This window comes from Cystoisospora suis (genome assembly GCF_002600585.1).
Source record: "Cystoisospora suis strain Wien I chromosome Unknown contig_174, whole genome shotgun sequence".
NCBI classification, from domain to species: Eukaryota; Apicomplexa; class Conoidasida; order Eucoccidiorida; family Sarcocystidae; genus Cystoisospora; species Cystoisospora suis.
In genome coordinates, this window is record NW_027152976.1 from 71748 (window position 1) to 85559 (window position 13812).

A 13812-nucleotide genomic window follows, 5' to 3' on the forward strand; every position below is an offset into this window, starting at 1 on the left:
GTAGTGTGGTAACGGATGACAAGTCCGAAGAAGTGCTAAGACGCAATACCTGTCCGATACATCCTGTTGGTATCGAAGCAGTTTATCCGTCAGGATTACTACGTTGCCGCCAGCGGCTGCGTTCCGTAGGTGGTCCCTAACTTTGCTGCAACTTCAGTGGACAGCCAGCTTGAGCTGCATTCGGTTGTTGTCGTGGAAGAAGTCTCAGTCAGAGTCTTGTGCTCTTTGAATTACAAGGGCCAAGCTTCGTTTCTTTGTGAACAGTAGTGGACCGGGTGAACTCGAGAACTCGACTCCGGCAGTGAGATGCGGTACCCATATCGGGCCTCGGGAACTTCGCCTGCTGGTGCAGTGGACACATAGTTGGGCGGTCCGCAACCTTCTGACTGGATATTTTGAGAGACTTCGCATCACTTCTCCTCATCGCGGTCCCACACATTGAAGAGGATTGTCGCATTTTTGTGTATCTGACTTTTCGACCCGTAGCTTGCCCAACATATACTGGAGGCCCCAACTGTGCGTTTCAATCCCTCCTCTAAGAAAAACTGTGAGAAAGTATCGATTCGCCAGAGGACTGAAGACATCCCTTGGGTAAGCATGCTTCTAGCGCGGCCTGGACGCGTCTTTGCCGACATACTCTAAAGAACAGGCAGACCTATATGAAACCCGAGTGACGCAGAAAACAGGCACCTCGTTTGCACTTGGTCACCCCATGACTCCACGTGACTGGTTAGCTGATCGTGCTGCGCCACACTCAGGCCGGCTTGCCGACCAGGCCATCGACAGCGGCACTCTGGAGCAGCTCGGCCGGGAAGGCTTGAACTGAACCGCGGGGGAACGCCGGATCGCAACTGTCATCCCGCTAGGAGAGAGTAAGAAGTCTGCGGTGACAAGCCTACGAGACCGAATGGCCGGTGACATCGGACGGAAGGTCTAACGGTCTACCGGCGGAATAACCACACCGTGTCTGACCGTTACGACGCCAGTCCCGCCTCCCAGATCCTGCGGAAGCGCAGGCTTCTAACACTCGTGGAAGATGCGAAATCTTACCAGGCCGCAGCAGCCGTTGTTGCGGGCGCAAAGCCTATCGAAGGCCTCCAGTCCACCAGCACACTGCGCGGACCCCAGTCGTGGCGAACGCAGTCATGGGTGTCAGAGTAAGACAGCCGACGTTGTACAATCCAGGACCACTGGAACACAAGGTAAGAAGTCTCGAACTACACGAAGCTGCCCTGGCAAGAGACCGTACAAGTTTTGTTTTTTAGTGCAAAATCCTTGCGGAACTCAAAGTATTTACGCAAAAGTAAACAGTGTTGCACAGAATGAAATACACCCTGTAAGTGAGGCAGCTCTTGGCCTCGTAACCACCGTAGAATGACCGCGTTGACGTCGAGGACTGACAACCAAAGGCAACCAAGTTCCAGAAATCACCTCCCAGGTTGTGTCAAAAACAGCCAGAATTCATGCTAGCCCTTCCCTCAGTGATCATGCCTCTCCTTCATCGTCACAAGCTCGCCTTCTCGAGCTATGTATCTCCCGCAAGTCGCACGCGCACCACCGCAAGTGCGATATCGCCCTCCGAAACAACGGCCTGCAGTAACACCAACCAGCACACTTGCAACGATGAGAAAATCCATGGTGGGCAGAGAAGCACTCTCCAAACACCTGCCAGTCACACACACTGGAGCTGGAGCCGCAGACCGCGATTTCCTTCAAGTCGCTTGTCGTCACCACAGTGGACTCCGGCCGTCCTCAGCATCGAAAACAAGTCGGAAAAGCCACACAGGGGTAGGTGCCGAACTGAGTCCGAGCCACTGGCGACAACGGTCAAGACCGTTACCATGTGTACATTGCGGTTTCTTCCGTAAGTAGACCTGCAGTCCACGATACACGACCGTGCATGACCTCATCGTGGATAGGACTCGTTTTTCCGAAATCACGACCGAAAGCATCAGCTTACCGTCACCGTTTCGTCCTCAGGAAGCGCAACAGAGAGTTTGTTCAGATACTTCTGGCCTTGCTGGAACGACTGCTTCTGCGTTTCCGGATCCAGTACCCGCACAGTCAAAGGGGGCGCCAGGCGCCCACTCGGGTCCCCGTCCGAAGGCACATGAAGCCTCAGACGGACATGGACAGGCTGTGCCGTACTGCTGTCAAGCTCTTCGCTATCTGGGACCGAAACCCTTTCTCTGGCTCGCCGAGTATCTCCGTGTCCGGGTACCTGCCCACGCGTGAGCATCTTGTTGACGTTAGTCGTCCGCCCGTGACGCAGTTGAGCACCAGATGCGAAGCGGGCCGCTGCCGGGGATACCCCGAGGCGATTCAAATCGAAGGAAGCCACGTGACACGACCTTGCTGGAATCGACGACGAACTGGACACAGCTGGCAGTTTAGACACACGCGGCTCCCTCTGCTGAACGAAAAGAATCCGGCAACATGAATGATTGCACCAGAGACTGTTAATGATACGCCTCACGACCCAACCGCGTGCGCGTCGCATCAAGTAAAGACACAAGAAGGACGACCGAAAAGAAGCTAGAAGTGAAACGACACCACCTAGACGTGCGACTCTACAATGATGTATGCGCATTCGTGCTGAACAGCTGCAGGTACCTACCAGCCCGTACATGGCTGTAACGAGATATATAACCAAAATATTGCCGTAGACTCCATCAAAATGAGAGTTCCGACCCGGGAACTCCGAGTGAGGAAATAGGGACACCCGGCAGCCCTGCCTAGCAGTCGCTAGGAAATATTTCCCCACACTCCTTGAGCGTCAGCAGACGAACGGTTCTTCCAGTATCCATGCAGAACTCCTGTGTGTGCTATATTGTCCTTTGCTGAACAATTAGAGTGCTGTAGAACACGGCGGCTGATCCACAGAATAACGCATCATTCAGCTCACTAAAAAACGAGTTAGCATGAAAATACTTCTATGCGAGCACCTCCCACGCTGATGAACTCCCACCGTGGACAAGCTATAGCAAGAAGAGATTACAATACGACGATAAACTCTCACCCTTGTCGGGCGTGCGACGGGCTCTCGGTCCAACGTGGCCTCAGCCCGTCGCGCAGGCGACTGGGACTGGTTGATGCTTGTCGCGCTTCTTCCTCTTCGTTGTGTGCTACAATCTCCGCTTCTCAAACTTTTCGACCACGACAAGCACGCAGCTGAGTCCACTGCAACAGAGGACCGACAGTCCCTGACAGAAGTCTTTCGCACGTCGGAAGAAGCGGCTAAATGAGACAACCGAGAAGTGACGAACTGCGTTTCCCTGTCGCACCCCGGAGCACCCTTTCCGGCGCCATCCAATTTTCTTGTCCGCAGCCTGTCTGACGGTGCCCCGTAGGCTTCCCCCACACAACCGAAACTGACTGCTTTCGCGCAAACAGAAACCGTTGCTCTACTCTCTTCAGGCGTCCTAAACTCCGCGGTGGGCGAACGTGAGCTCCGGATCTTACTCGACCCTCGTTGGACTGTCGCAGCAGGTACGTTTGCAGACGATGGCACCAGTCGCCGCGTTTGCTGACCACGTCTGCTAGGCGAATACAAAACATAAGCTACCGGGCTCTCCTCGCGCCAGAGCCGGGAACTGCCCAAGTCCAACTGCACCTGCGCATGCTCCCTCCTTGCATTGTTTTCTGTCGGCCGCTCAAAGCTTCCGCCGTCCGCGGCGGTCTGGAACCGTCGTGAATCTTCTCCCAATGTTGCGTCTGCATGGATTAGGTTGTCCCAATCGAAGCCGGTCCCACCTACCCGCAAGTCTGAGCCAGGGCCCTCAGCTCCACTGGGAATCACCTGTCCACCATATAAGTCACCGCTTGGGTTGAGGTCCCCTGGAGGGACACCACGCGTGACTCGCCGACACTCAGGAATCATCACCCGGTCCTCTCGCCCGTAGTCAGGTCCCGTAAAAGCGTATTTGGTACATTGATGGGCTGGGTGGCAGCCTTCACACAAACACTGGCTAATGTTGTCCGCAGGCGAACCGCCTGTGCCGGCGCTGCTGACCTGCCCTCTCGGCAAATCACGACGATGCAGTGTGCCGAGTGATTGCACCGCTGTCGGTGACAGTACCACAGGACACGCAGGACGAGGCATCTGTTCGTCAAGCCCAACTGTGTCTGAGTGGAACAGTCGAGAGTTCATTCGGAGTGCATGAGGGTCACCTCTCAGCGGAGGTCGCGCTACAATCAGAGCAGGCTCCGCGCCTCCCCCAAGGTCCCTGAGGGGTGGCCGAGGGCCAGCAGTCCGGCCTCCACACAACGGTGTCGCTACGCCTGCAGCAGACCCATGCGCACTCAACCTGCGTTCTCTCTCATCTCTCCCCTGTCCAGAAACGCCATGACTTGTTTTATCCAAGCTCCGACCACGAGAGTCCTGCATACGATCTGGAGGAATCCTAGGCAGTGGTTGAGGGTCGCTCGAGCAGAAATGAGATAGTAGACTGGCAGATAGGTGACCTGATTGCCCCTTCACGAAGCTGATCGGATAAGCCTGATCCGACTTCGGGCGATGCTGTAGTGCGCAAGCTATATCTGAATACGGTGGCACGAAGCGGTTGTGGCCTGCCCCAGTCGGACCAACAAGTCTGCTACGCAGTGAGCTAAGTTTCGGCGAAGAAGGCAGAGGGGGATGACGGAGTGTGAAAGCGGAGTCGCGCATCATATCTGTCAGGAAACGTGTCGGCAGAGGAACAGTCTTCCTGGCCTTCGCCCGACTAGGACTCCTGTTCAGAGACTGAGGTGCGTCGATTTCTTGTGTGGGCTGCGGTTCCCCATGGTCTGCACGGGAAATGGAAGTCGAACGCTGGCGGTTGACGGAGTAGACAGACGATGAGACAGGCAGCGGCCTGTCGTCGGAGTGAAGCATCGGTCGGCTATGTGGAGGCCCGACTGCTTGGTGACAAGGGCTTTGTCCATCTGGACTAAAAGGGAAAATTCCAGGGAACAAAGGCCGTGTACGATCTTCCTGTACGACGCGGAGCGGCTCAGCATCGTTGTGCCCATCACTCGAAGAGCCCTCCACAGCTACACTGTCGGCCTTGCGGAACGTTCGGCGTTCGCCGAGACTAAATCCTTGAGTATCTGGCGTCGAATCCCCTACTTGTCTTGGCAGCTGTGAGCCTTGCTTTTTGCGTGTAGGCTCGAAAAACATCAACTGACGTTGAAGCTGCCGTATGCGCTCTATGCGAGCAATGTCCCGTTTCCGCCGCTCCAGTTCATCCTGCAGCAAACGATGCTGCTCTCGATACAGCTCAAGCAGCTGGCCTCCGGGTCTGAGATAACTGTCCCCTCTTCCGTGTATCTCAGCGCTCTGCTGCTGCTCTTGTTTGTCTCCCTCACACAGGCGACTACTGCGGCTGCTCGGAGGTACGTGAGCCTCTCCCACAGGCAGCTGTGAATGAGCCGTTTCTTCGATGTTTCCCATCCGGTCATGCAAAACCTCTTTCCGCTCCGAGGTACACGAGCCCTGCAAATCCGGTGCATGTGCGACAGGGGCTGTCAAATCATCAAGCTCGAGGGGTCCTCTGTCGGCACTGTTTTCGCCTCCAATGTCGACCCCGTCGTCTCCTTCCTTCTCTCCCATCGCAGTATCCCGGGTATCGTCTCCAACGTCGCGTCTCTTGTGGCACTTGACTTCTGGTTCATAGTTAGTACACTGGACTTCCCCTTTCCCCTCTCCGGATGCGTTCCGTGTGTTTCCGGTCGCCTCCCGTTGCTGCTCGGTAGTTCCAGAAGCTTTAGCTACGACTTCTTGTCTCCGCTCCCCCAGGCCCGAATGTCCTCTCACTTCATCACCATAGTCCACACCACCAGGATCAGACCAAGCACTGTCACCTTTTGCGAGGCTGTAGGCATCATCAAACTGAACACCCAGCTGGACGGCACGCCGCATTTGCTGAATACGGACTTGTAGGCCCGTTAATTCTTCGAATCCACGGCCCTGTCGAGGGGCGTTGAGGGAGCGGCATCGACCGCGTGATCTTGCTTCATTGCCCTGAGAAAATGCCAGCCGTCCTTGATATACAGAACTGGCAGGCGAAACCTCGGCCGGGGGACCCCGTGCTGCCCCGGCAGGGCACCCTTCTGAAGAATCGGCCTCTACCGGAGTCCCTTCTCGTCCAGCGAGAACCGACAGGCGATCTCGGTCTACCGGTCTGGGATGTGAACATGTCCCCGGGTGCTGCAAGCTGCGTACACTCGGATGCGCTACGGAAGATAACAAAGAATGTGATACCGGAAGTGAACTGGAGAGACTGATGCTACTGTCTCCACGAGTGGATGAAGACCCAACTGAGGTACGGATTCCGGAGCCGACGAGGAAGAGTGAGCCGATCTCCACACCACCGCGACGAGTGGTTTCCGACGAAGATGTGTCTTTCGCGGCTGAAAAGTCTTGGTCTGCATCACCAGTTGGACTTCTTTTACTCTTTTGCGCCATCACTGTCGCTGCCTCCGGTGCGCCCGCTGCTCGTGAGCCCATTCCACAGGTTGGCGCTGATCTACTCCGTATTCTCGACATCCGACTACCGGTGTCATGATGATCGAAGAAGAATCGCTGGGCCGCCCCAGGGTGCACAGGCGAGTGGGATGACAAATCACCTGTGTGCTCGGCCTCGGAAAGATCAGGTGGAATCTCCGCAAGCTGTGCTATAAGGCGCTCCACCTGGGACAGCTGCCATCCAAACGCAACACGCTGGGATCGCATAGCTAAAAGCATATGGGCCAGAGACTGGAGCAGTTCCGTCTTCGTTGGATGGAGCTCAGCAACAAAGGAAGGGACTCCGACTGCTTGGCTCGGACATGGCGATGAAGACAGCAGAGAGACAGAGGAATTGAAAAAAGAAGAGGCTGTTGTATGAGATGCAGATTCCAGGAAAGACGACGCACCGTCTCGGGGTCGAGAAGAAATCTCCCGCGAGGAGGCCAAGGCGCCTGGTGAATATGACGAACTGGCATCGGGGCGAGGACGAAAGCCCGAGTGAGAAGCTTGCGAGGAAGACAAGGGCGCAACTCGAGAATCAGAAGCGCCGCTCTCGTTTCCTGGTATTCCAGGTGTCGATGCGGATGCTCGAGAACGTGGCCGCACGGAGCCCCCTGATTGTCTGTGGTGTGAGGCTGTCAAAGGCCTAGAGAAGCCGCAATGGACATCGGCTGGAGAACCGGAGCGTCCGTCAGCGGAAGCAGCCAGTCCGGTCGCTGGCACAGCAAGTGGCTGGCAGATCCGGTCCGCGTGTCGGGATTCAGACGTTCTCGCCTTTTCCTGGCATGAAGCAGGAGAGCGGTCCGATAAATCCATTGCGGGGCTGACCACCCGTCTGTCTCGAACGTCTGACGGCAAGAAAGGATACATTATGTTACAGAACGGCCGGAGCTAGTATTCAAGTGCCCATCTGTAGCAACGCCGGGGATCTATCAGCTTGCCCTTCGCATGGTGTAAACTCAGGTTGAAAGGATTCAGCAAACATGTAGCCACTAGCTAGCCTGCGTCTCCACAGGACCTCCCAGACAGGCCAGAGAGAACGCTGGTCCCCCCGCTTTTCGCGTCTGGATCTCGGGCACGAGCAGACTGCCCTCCGCAGAATTCGGACACACAGGCCGCGGCCCTGCTGAACAGCAAGACACGGCGCTCCACAGCCGAGTGTGCCGCGAGCATGGATCTGCTTCACAAGCGTACCCAAATCCTGTCGAAGCCCAGGTAAAGGTGAGCAAAACAAGCAAAAACGGACACCTAGGTTTCTGCTTGCTTCGGGTGAGACAAGAAAGCCGTGCCCCGCCGGAGTTTTCACCCCCGCAGATGTCTGGTAGCGTGGGAACGCATTAGTACAGTCCCATCGCGCACAGCAACCAGGAAAAATATACAATAGCACAACACACCGACGAGATAACAATGGACACAAAAGAAAGTTTGACTCACGACTCAAGCTGTCTCCAGACTAAAACAGCCTTCTCTGCGGGCTAGCGCCGCTCTCGTGCGGGGAGTGTCACACTCTGCGACCTCGCCGAGCACTCGCAAGAAACCGCGCTCTTTACCCTCTCGCAGAACTCCACTGCTGGCTGCAAGCGCAACAACCAGATAGCCCGTGAAAGGCTTAGCCAACTTGCGCATCCGCAACTGCCTGATTCTCGAATCCGAGGGCACGGTTCGCTGGTACCAGCTGAAGACACGAATGGGCAGGGGGCTCGAATAAGATTCACATGCATGGCTAGTTTAGCTTCCCATCAGTCCCTCCTTCTAGAGGGTTATCTGAAGGGACAACAAGGGAAAAAAAATAAACTAGAAGACGCATGTGCAGTGCACGCGTCGCTTACCGACCCCAACCACTCGCCGAAACCCTGATTGACAGCGGGTCTGCTCAGCTTTCGGGCACTACACAGCAGGTACGAGGTCAGCGCCGTTCTGTCACCCTTCTGCTATCTCACATACTCCTACGTACGAGACGCGGTTTTTCGTGCCACTCGGACCTTTTACCAGGTGAGTGCTGAACAGTGTACGAGAGAAGCAACGTCGGCGACAGCCAAGGCCGCCGAAATGCGGTGTCGGCTGAGTTCGGCGCTTCCCCCGGGAGCCGGGCACCGACGCAGGGTCCCCTTAATCATTTCTTGAATAAACTCACGAGCTAGCTTCAGGATGGCTGTTTCGTTTTTGTGGACCGTCCGTCACGCGTGTACCTTTGATGCGGAACCAAGCAGCTAGAAAAAGAGGAGAAACCCCACGCTGACGTGATTGCAAATAGAACAGCGAAGGGGTTCTACACCAGGTTGCGAAGAGACCGCCGCAGCCTTCAGAATTGAGGCGGGTCCAAGGCAGCCAACCTGAAGCAACAGGCTTTATACACGGTAGGCCGGGGCGGTCTGCTCTATAAGGATTACCGGGCCCAGTGATGGCTGCTTCCTGCTAAATGACAACGGCAAAGCTACAAACTGCCACTGCAGCCAACGCCGATCCCGCCGACAGCTGGCAGGCTCTGCGGGACGTCTGCGTCCAGGCAAACCTGATGTAAGCGCTTTTTGACAAGTGAAAGACGTAGCATATTCTTCAGGATGCTACTCCAGCTGTCACTCGTGGTGACGGGCCTGCTATGGAATCCAAGCACTAGAAACACCTGCAGTTTTTCACCTTTCCCTTGCATTTCCAGCGGTTTGGAACTGCAGGGCGGGATTTTACAAGAATTGCATTCAGTTGACTGCATTAGGTGCCTCGTCGTGCAGAGACAGGATGTAAAAAAAACAAATTGTTTTAGTGCGCGAGTCTTGAGAATCTTTCGCGCACGGCTTCGGAGCCCGGCATTCAGTGTCGTCGAGCTGAAGAGTAGCGCCGGCGGGCAGCACAATTCTGACAAAGGGCGGCTTTAGTAGGAAATATCGCCTACACGTCATCGGCTAAAAGCTTGCGGCGTTCGTCTTCTCCTGAACAAAACCGTTTTGCACGGCAGAATGACACTGTTGGCAGGTGACACTGACTGTGTGCATTTTGTTTCTTGCACCGGTGTGGACGTGTGCTTCCGAGCAGGAATTGACGCCCCCTGGACAGGCTGGCTTCGTGTTTAGACGCTGCCAGAGCTTACCCACTGATAAACGTTCTTCCTCCAGTGCTTTCCACGTCCTCAGTTCTCCACCGGTGCCTCCAGCACGAATGACTGTAAAAGAATGGAATAATGAAAATCAGACGCAACAAGCGGTCGACGGATGCGTAGCTCCTCTTGATGTATCTCCCGGGGGTGTGCAAGAAATGCCACATGCTCGTTCGTTTCCCCCTGAAGCTCATTTCGTTTGGTTCCAACTGCTTGTCGTCTGTGCCGTTGAGTATTGTTGACATGAGAGCTGGTTGATGTTGTAGCGCCCGACAAAAGGGCCCGACTCTGCTCGGTTTCGCCCGTCGTTACTGCCTTCGTGGGGAAACCGGGAGTCCTTACCATTGACGTAGCTCAGCATCAGCGAGGTCAGGTAAGGCCTGCTTGGACACATACAAGATGGAGACACAGGGTAGAGCTATCTGTACATCGGAGCATCCTCCCCCCCCCTTAGGTGGATAATTCGCCGTATTGCCCAACAACAGAATAACTTACCCAAACACCCATTGCCAGCCGAGGCATAGGAAAGGAATTGCATAAGCCGCCTGTAAGACAGTAACAGAAGCCGTGTAAGGAACAAACCTTGGAGCATGCCGAACCTCGGCATTGAGTGCGCATAGCAGAGTCGGGGTAATGAGGTGTCGCAAGAGTGCCGCCTCATCAACTGCGGTGATGCAAAAGGCAGGTGTGGGGTAGTCCTAAAAACCAGTCACTTTTTCGAATTACAGTCCCCCGCATCTACGTCACCTGAATAAGCATTTTCGCGCAGGGCTCCGCCAAAGCAGCCGCAGGGCATTACCGGGTAAAAATATCCGATGTACATAGCTCTGAACTTCTCAATGCAAACCCAAAAAAGAATGAAGTCCAGGACAAAACCAGCGGCGGAGTCGACGATTAGGAACATCAACGCACTGTCCGCCCTCCTCCACATGCCGTAAACGCCCACCACTGTGGCCACCAGATCGATCATTCCTGCACCAAACCACCAAGAACAGCGTACAAACACATGTCAGAACACTGGAAACCAATCAAGCAGGCACTTCCCTCTGTACCGGATCAAATGCTGCAGGCAAAGTGAAGCCGCGACCGGCAAGTGACGGGAGTGCAATGCCAGTAGGGCACGGCCACGCTGTGGGATCGTTTTCAGGCTTCTGAACGTAAAGCCTACCAACCGTCCTCGGAGATCTCCCGGGAGTCTTTCAGTGGTGCAAGCTACTAGAAGAAATACAGGATCGCGGGCTTGCTATTTCTGTAATCTTGATGCTAGTGGATGCCCTGGTCCTCGACATTGCTTTAGCAAGATAAAGCCCCACTCACTGCGTATCCTTTCAGAAGCCGACGGTCTCCCATGTACCTGCCTCTGTTTATCCGGACTACGGGTCAACCCGACTACATATCCGTATATATACATATATATAAATATAAGTATCCGGGATCGATGCACATTTGCACGGTCAGCACTGACACCTTGAGTTTCGGGAAATGTGTACGGGCCCGCATCCCCACAGCCCACACAAAACCCTGAGCTCTGAACCAGCGTCGCTAGTCTTAACAGGACTGCTCCTTCTAAATCGCTTCATGGTATACTCAGCAGGTGGGAAGAGCCCACGCGAGCCAGGCGAACTTGCTTACAGGAGGAATGTCAGAGTGGGCAATATGTGTGCGTCGCTCTTCTATTACACGCGGGGTACGCCACGTCACCCTCAGAGACCAGTAGGGAGACGCCTCCTTCGCGTCTCCATTGCTAAGACCAGCGCCAGCTGACGTGATCGCTCAGGTTACTGTTTCTCGTATCCGCGAGCAGTTGTACCTCGGAGAGATGTGATAACTCCTCCAGTAAACCAGAAGGGGCCCAGGGCAGATCGGAAAACAAGAAGTTTCCCTTCGCCAGCCGGCGAGCCTTGGAAACCTATCCAGTGAGCAGCGTCCTCGATGAAGGTAGACACGACCGTCTTGGCAGCTGCGAGACAGCCCCCTGCAACGAGCTCCAAGAACGATGAAACAAAGCCTGAACACAAGCCAGACAGCGGCGAGCACCTAAGCAGTCGGGACTCGACACGAAAATTTCGGTGCCGCACGTAGCTACACAGTTGTCGAGAATCTCACTATCAAGCAGAGGTGTACACCTGTCGAGCAGCGTGCCAGTATGCTTGGGCTTCCGCACTTCATACGTACCCTCGCCCTTCGCGGCACATAGCCAGATGCTTTATGGCTGCTGCACGCTCTTATGGGTACGTGAAACGTACAGCCCCATTGGAGATAGCCAAGGTACACCGGTCAGGAATCAAGAGACTTACAGTAAATCAGCCAAGAGGCCATGAAGACGTGGAGAGAACAGCAGCCGCACGCTCGCGACTGACTGCCACACCAGCCCCTGATGGCCTTGACGTTGAGCCCCATCGCTACCGTCCGGCGGAAAACAGTACAAGAACACAGAGAGGGACAAGTGACTGGGCTCGCCTCGTCTCTGTCACATAAGAAGCAGGGATTTCTCCGCCGCAGAACTTAGGAGCTGGGGACAGCAATAATACGGGTCGGAGGGAAGTTTGTCGGCTTCGTTGTGTGTCGCGAATCTATGCTGCACGGTTGCGGCGCAGGCGTGCATCCAGATTCTCATCCGGTGTGCAAAAGAGAAGCGGAGCGTGTTTCACAAAAAGCTGCAGTGGCACGTGTACACGGGTGACACCACGGTCAGTGGCATGTTCCGTCATCCGAGTAGGACAAGGCAGATACGGCGGCCTCGGTTTCGGCGGACGCAAGATGAGCGAAAGAAGCAGTCCTGTGCTAGAAAAAGGACGGCTGTCTGACAGACCCACTCAAGAAAATCTGCCACGGTTGGGGTGAGGCCCCCCGTCGCTCCTCACTCTGGGGGAAAAGCAGCCCGGCTAGCTGCTCGTGTCTTGCGGAGACCAGGGAGTATTGTTGCCAGTTTCGCCCTGGCCAGCTGTCACACCAAAGTTGACAGCTCTGGGCAGAATGCTGCGAGAGGGCGAAAATTCACGCCAAGCAATCAGGCGGCCACGTCCAGAGAGTGTTCATGCAAAGCCCGTTACGCAGAGTGGCTGGCTGTTTCGCTATCACGGTGCCGAACGGGGTGCAGGTTCCAGACTGCGTGTTCGCGCGTACTGCTAGACAGTTTCGAGAAGGCGACGTGAGCAATTTGAGTACTGGTGATCATTTTGTAGAGCCTCTGTGTGATGTCTTCAGCTCAGTCCTGCTCTCTTCCAATCATTAGTCGTGACCGGTGTGCAGTGGGGCCGCTGGGCTCACGTAGGCGGGCTTGACGATACCAAGCCGCCTGTCACCCGCAAGGTTAACAGTAGCTGTGCACCGAACCACTGGAGGTGCATAATCTGAGTACGGCCCAGGGGGGACCTCCTGCCCTCGAATGCAATGCTTCCTTACAATATGGACTTATCTGGATAACATGCGATCTCCAAAAGTACTGAAAGCTAAAGTCTGTGGCATATTCTTCGCGCTCTTGCGCAAATAGATTTCAAGACATAGATCCAGTTTTATGAAGGTCTAGCATTCTGTTGCAGCAAAGGGTTAGTCGGCGAGATAACGAAATTATTTTAGTTGATTTGAGGCAGGTTAATCCAGCTGGAGTCACTTGTGGTTCCTGAAGGAGCGATTGCGTGTGCAGCGTTGCATATCTGGAGCTGTCCAGGCTTTGCTCGGGTCCTGAGCGGTGTTTCAGCTGGAGAGGCAGCGATCGGAGGGCACTAAGACCGGCGAAAAAAAACACGTTCCTCCAGAGTCTCTTTGAGCCAGGAGATCCAGACGTTGGAGTGCCTCGGAATCCTCCTGCACTGCATAGGAGCCGGTCGAAGTGACACAGAGTGAACCACGGTCCCGCACCGGAGCAATTACCTTCATCATAAAGTGTGGTTCGTTCCCCGCCAACGACTCAGTCAGACTGAGCGTTAGGCAGGGCTGCCCGGTAACTTTGTTGCGATCCTCTAGTGTGCCTGCTCGGAAGACGAACCTAACCGGAGTTTAGAGGCGCGTCACACGTCGTCGATTGTGATCACGCGTCAGTGCGCTCAGTTTTTTGCTTCAAGGCCCTCAGCTTGCGAGGGTATCGCTCTGTCGTCGCGCACGCTGTTGGACAGAGCGGCCTCTCAAAGCGCACGGCCAGTGAAGAGTTTCTACCAACCTGGTCACAGCGCGTGCGACTCCTAAAGTTTCGCGTCGTATTCAAATATTTCTGCCGTGAGCGAAGAGCCCGCGC

At 55.2% G+C, this 13812-nt stretch overlaps 2 protein-coding genes across 2 annotated transcripts; both read right to left on the reverse strand.

The window, feature by feature from the left end:
- Positions 1-1164: 1164 nt before the first annotated feature.
- Positions 1165-8273, reverse strand: CSUI_000419 (uncharacterized protein). The gene is made up of 3 exons (XM_068060653.1): positions 3020-8273; positions 1961-2413; positions 1165-1591 (listed from the first exon to the last, which is right to left on the reverse strand). The coding sequence occupies exons 1-3, from the start codon at positions 7355-7357 to the stop codon at positions 1526-1528; spliced, it is 4857 nt and encodes a 1618-aa protein (XP_067927375.1). The 5' UTR covers positions 7358-8273; the 3' UTR covers positions 1165-1525.
- Positions 8274-9220: 947 nt separating this feature from the next.
- On the reverse strand, positions 9221-12406 carry CSUI_000420 (uncharacterized protein). Its single transcript, XM_068060654.1, has 7 exons — positions 11876-12406; positions 11389-11586; positions 10378-10550; positions 10074-10123; positions 9921-9958; positions 9573-9644; positions 9221-9414 (listed from the first exon to the last, which is right to left on the reverse strand). Exons 1-7 carry the CDS (start codon positions 11976-11978, stop codon positions 9374-9376), a joined length of 675 nt encoding a protein of 224 aa, XP_067927376.1. The 5' UTR covers positions 11979-12406; the 3' UTR covers positions 9221-9373.
- Positions 12407-13812: the final 1406 nt, after the last annotated feature.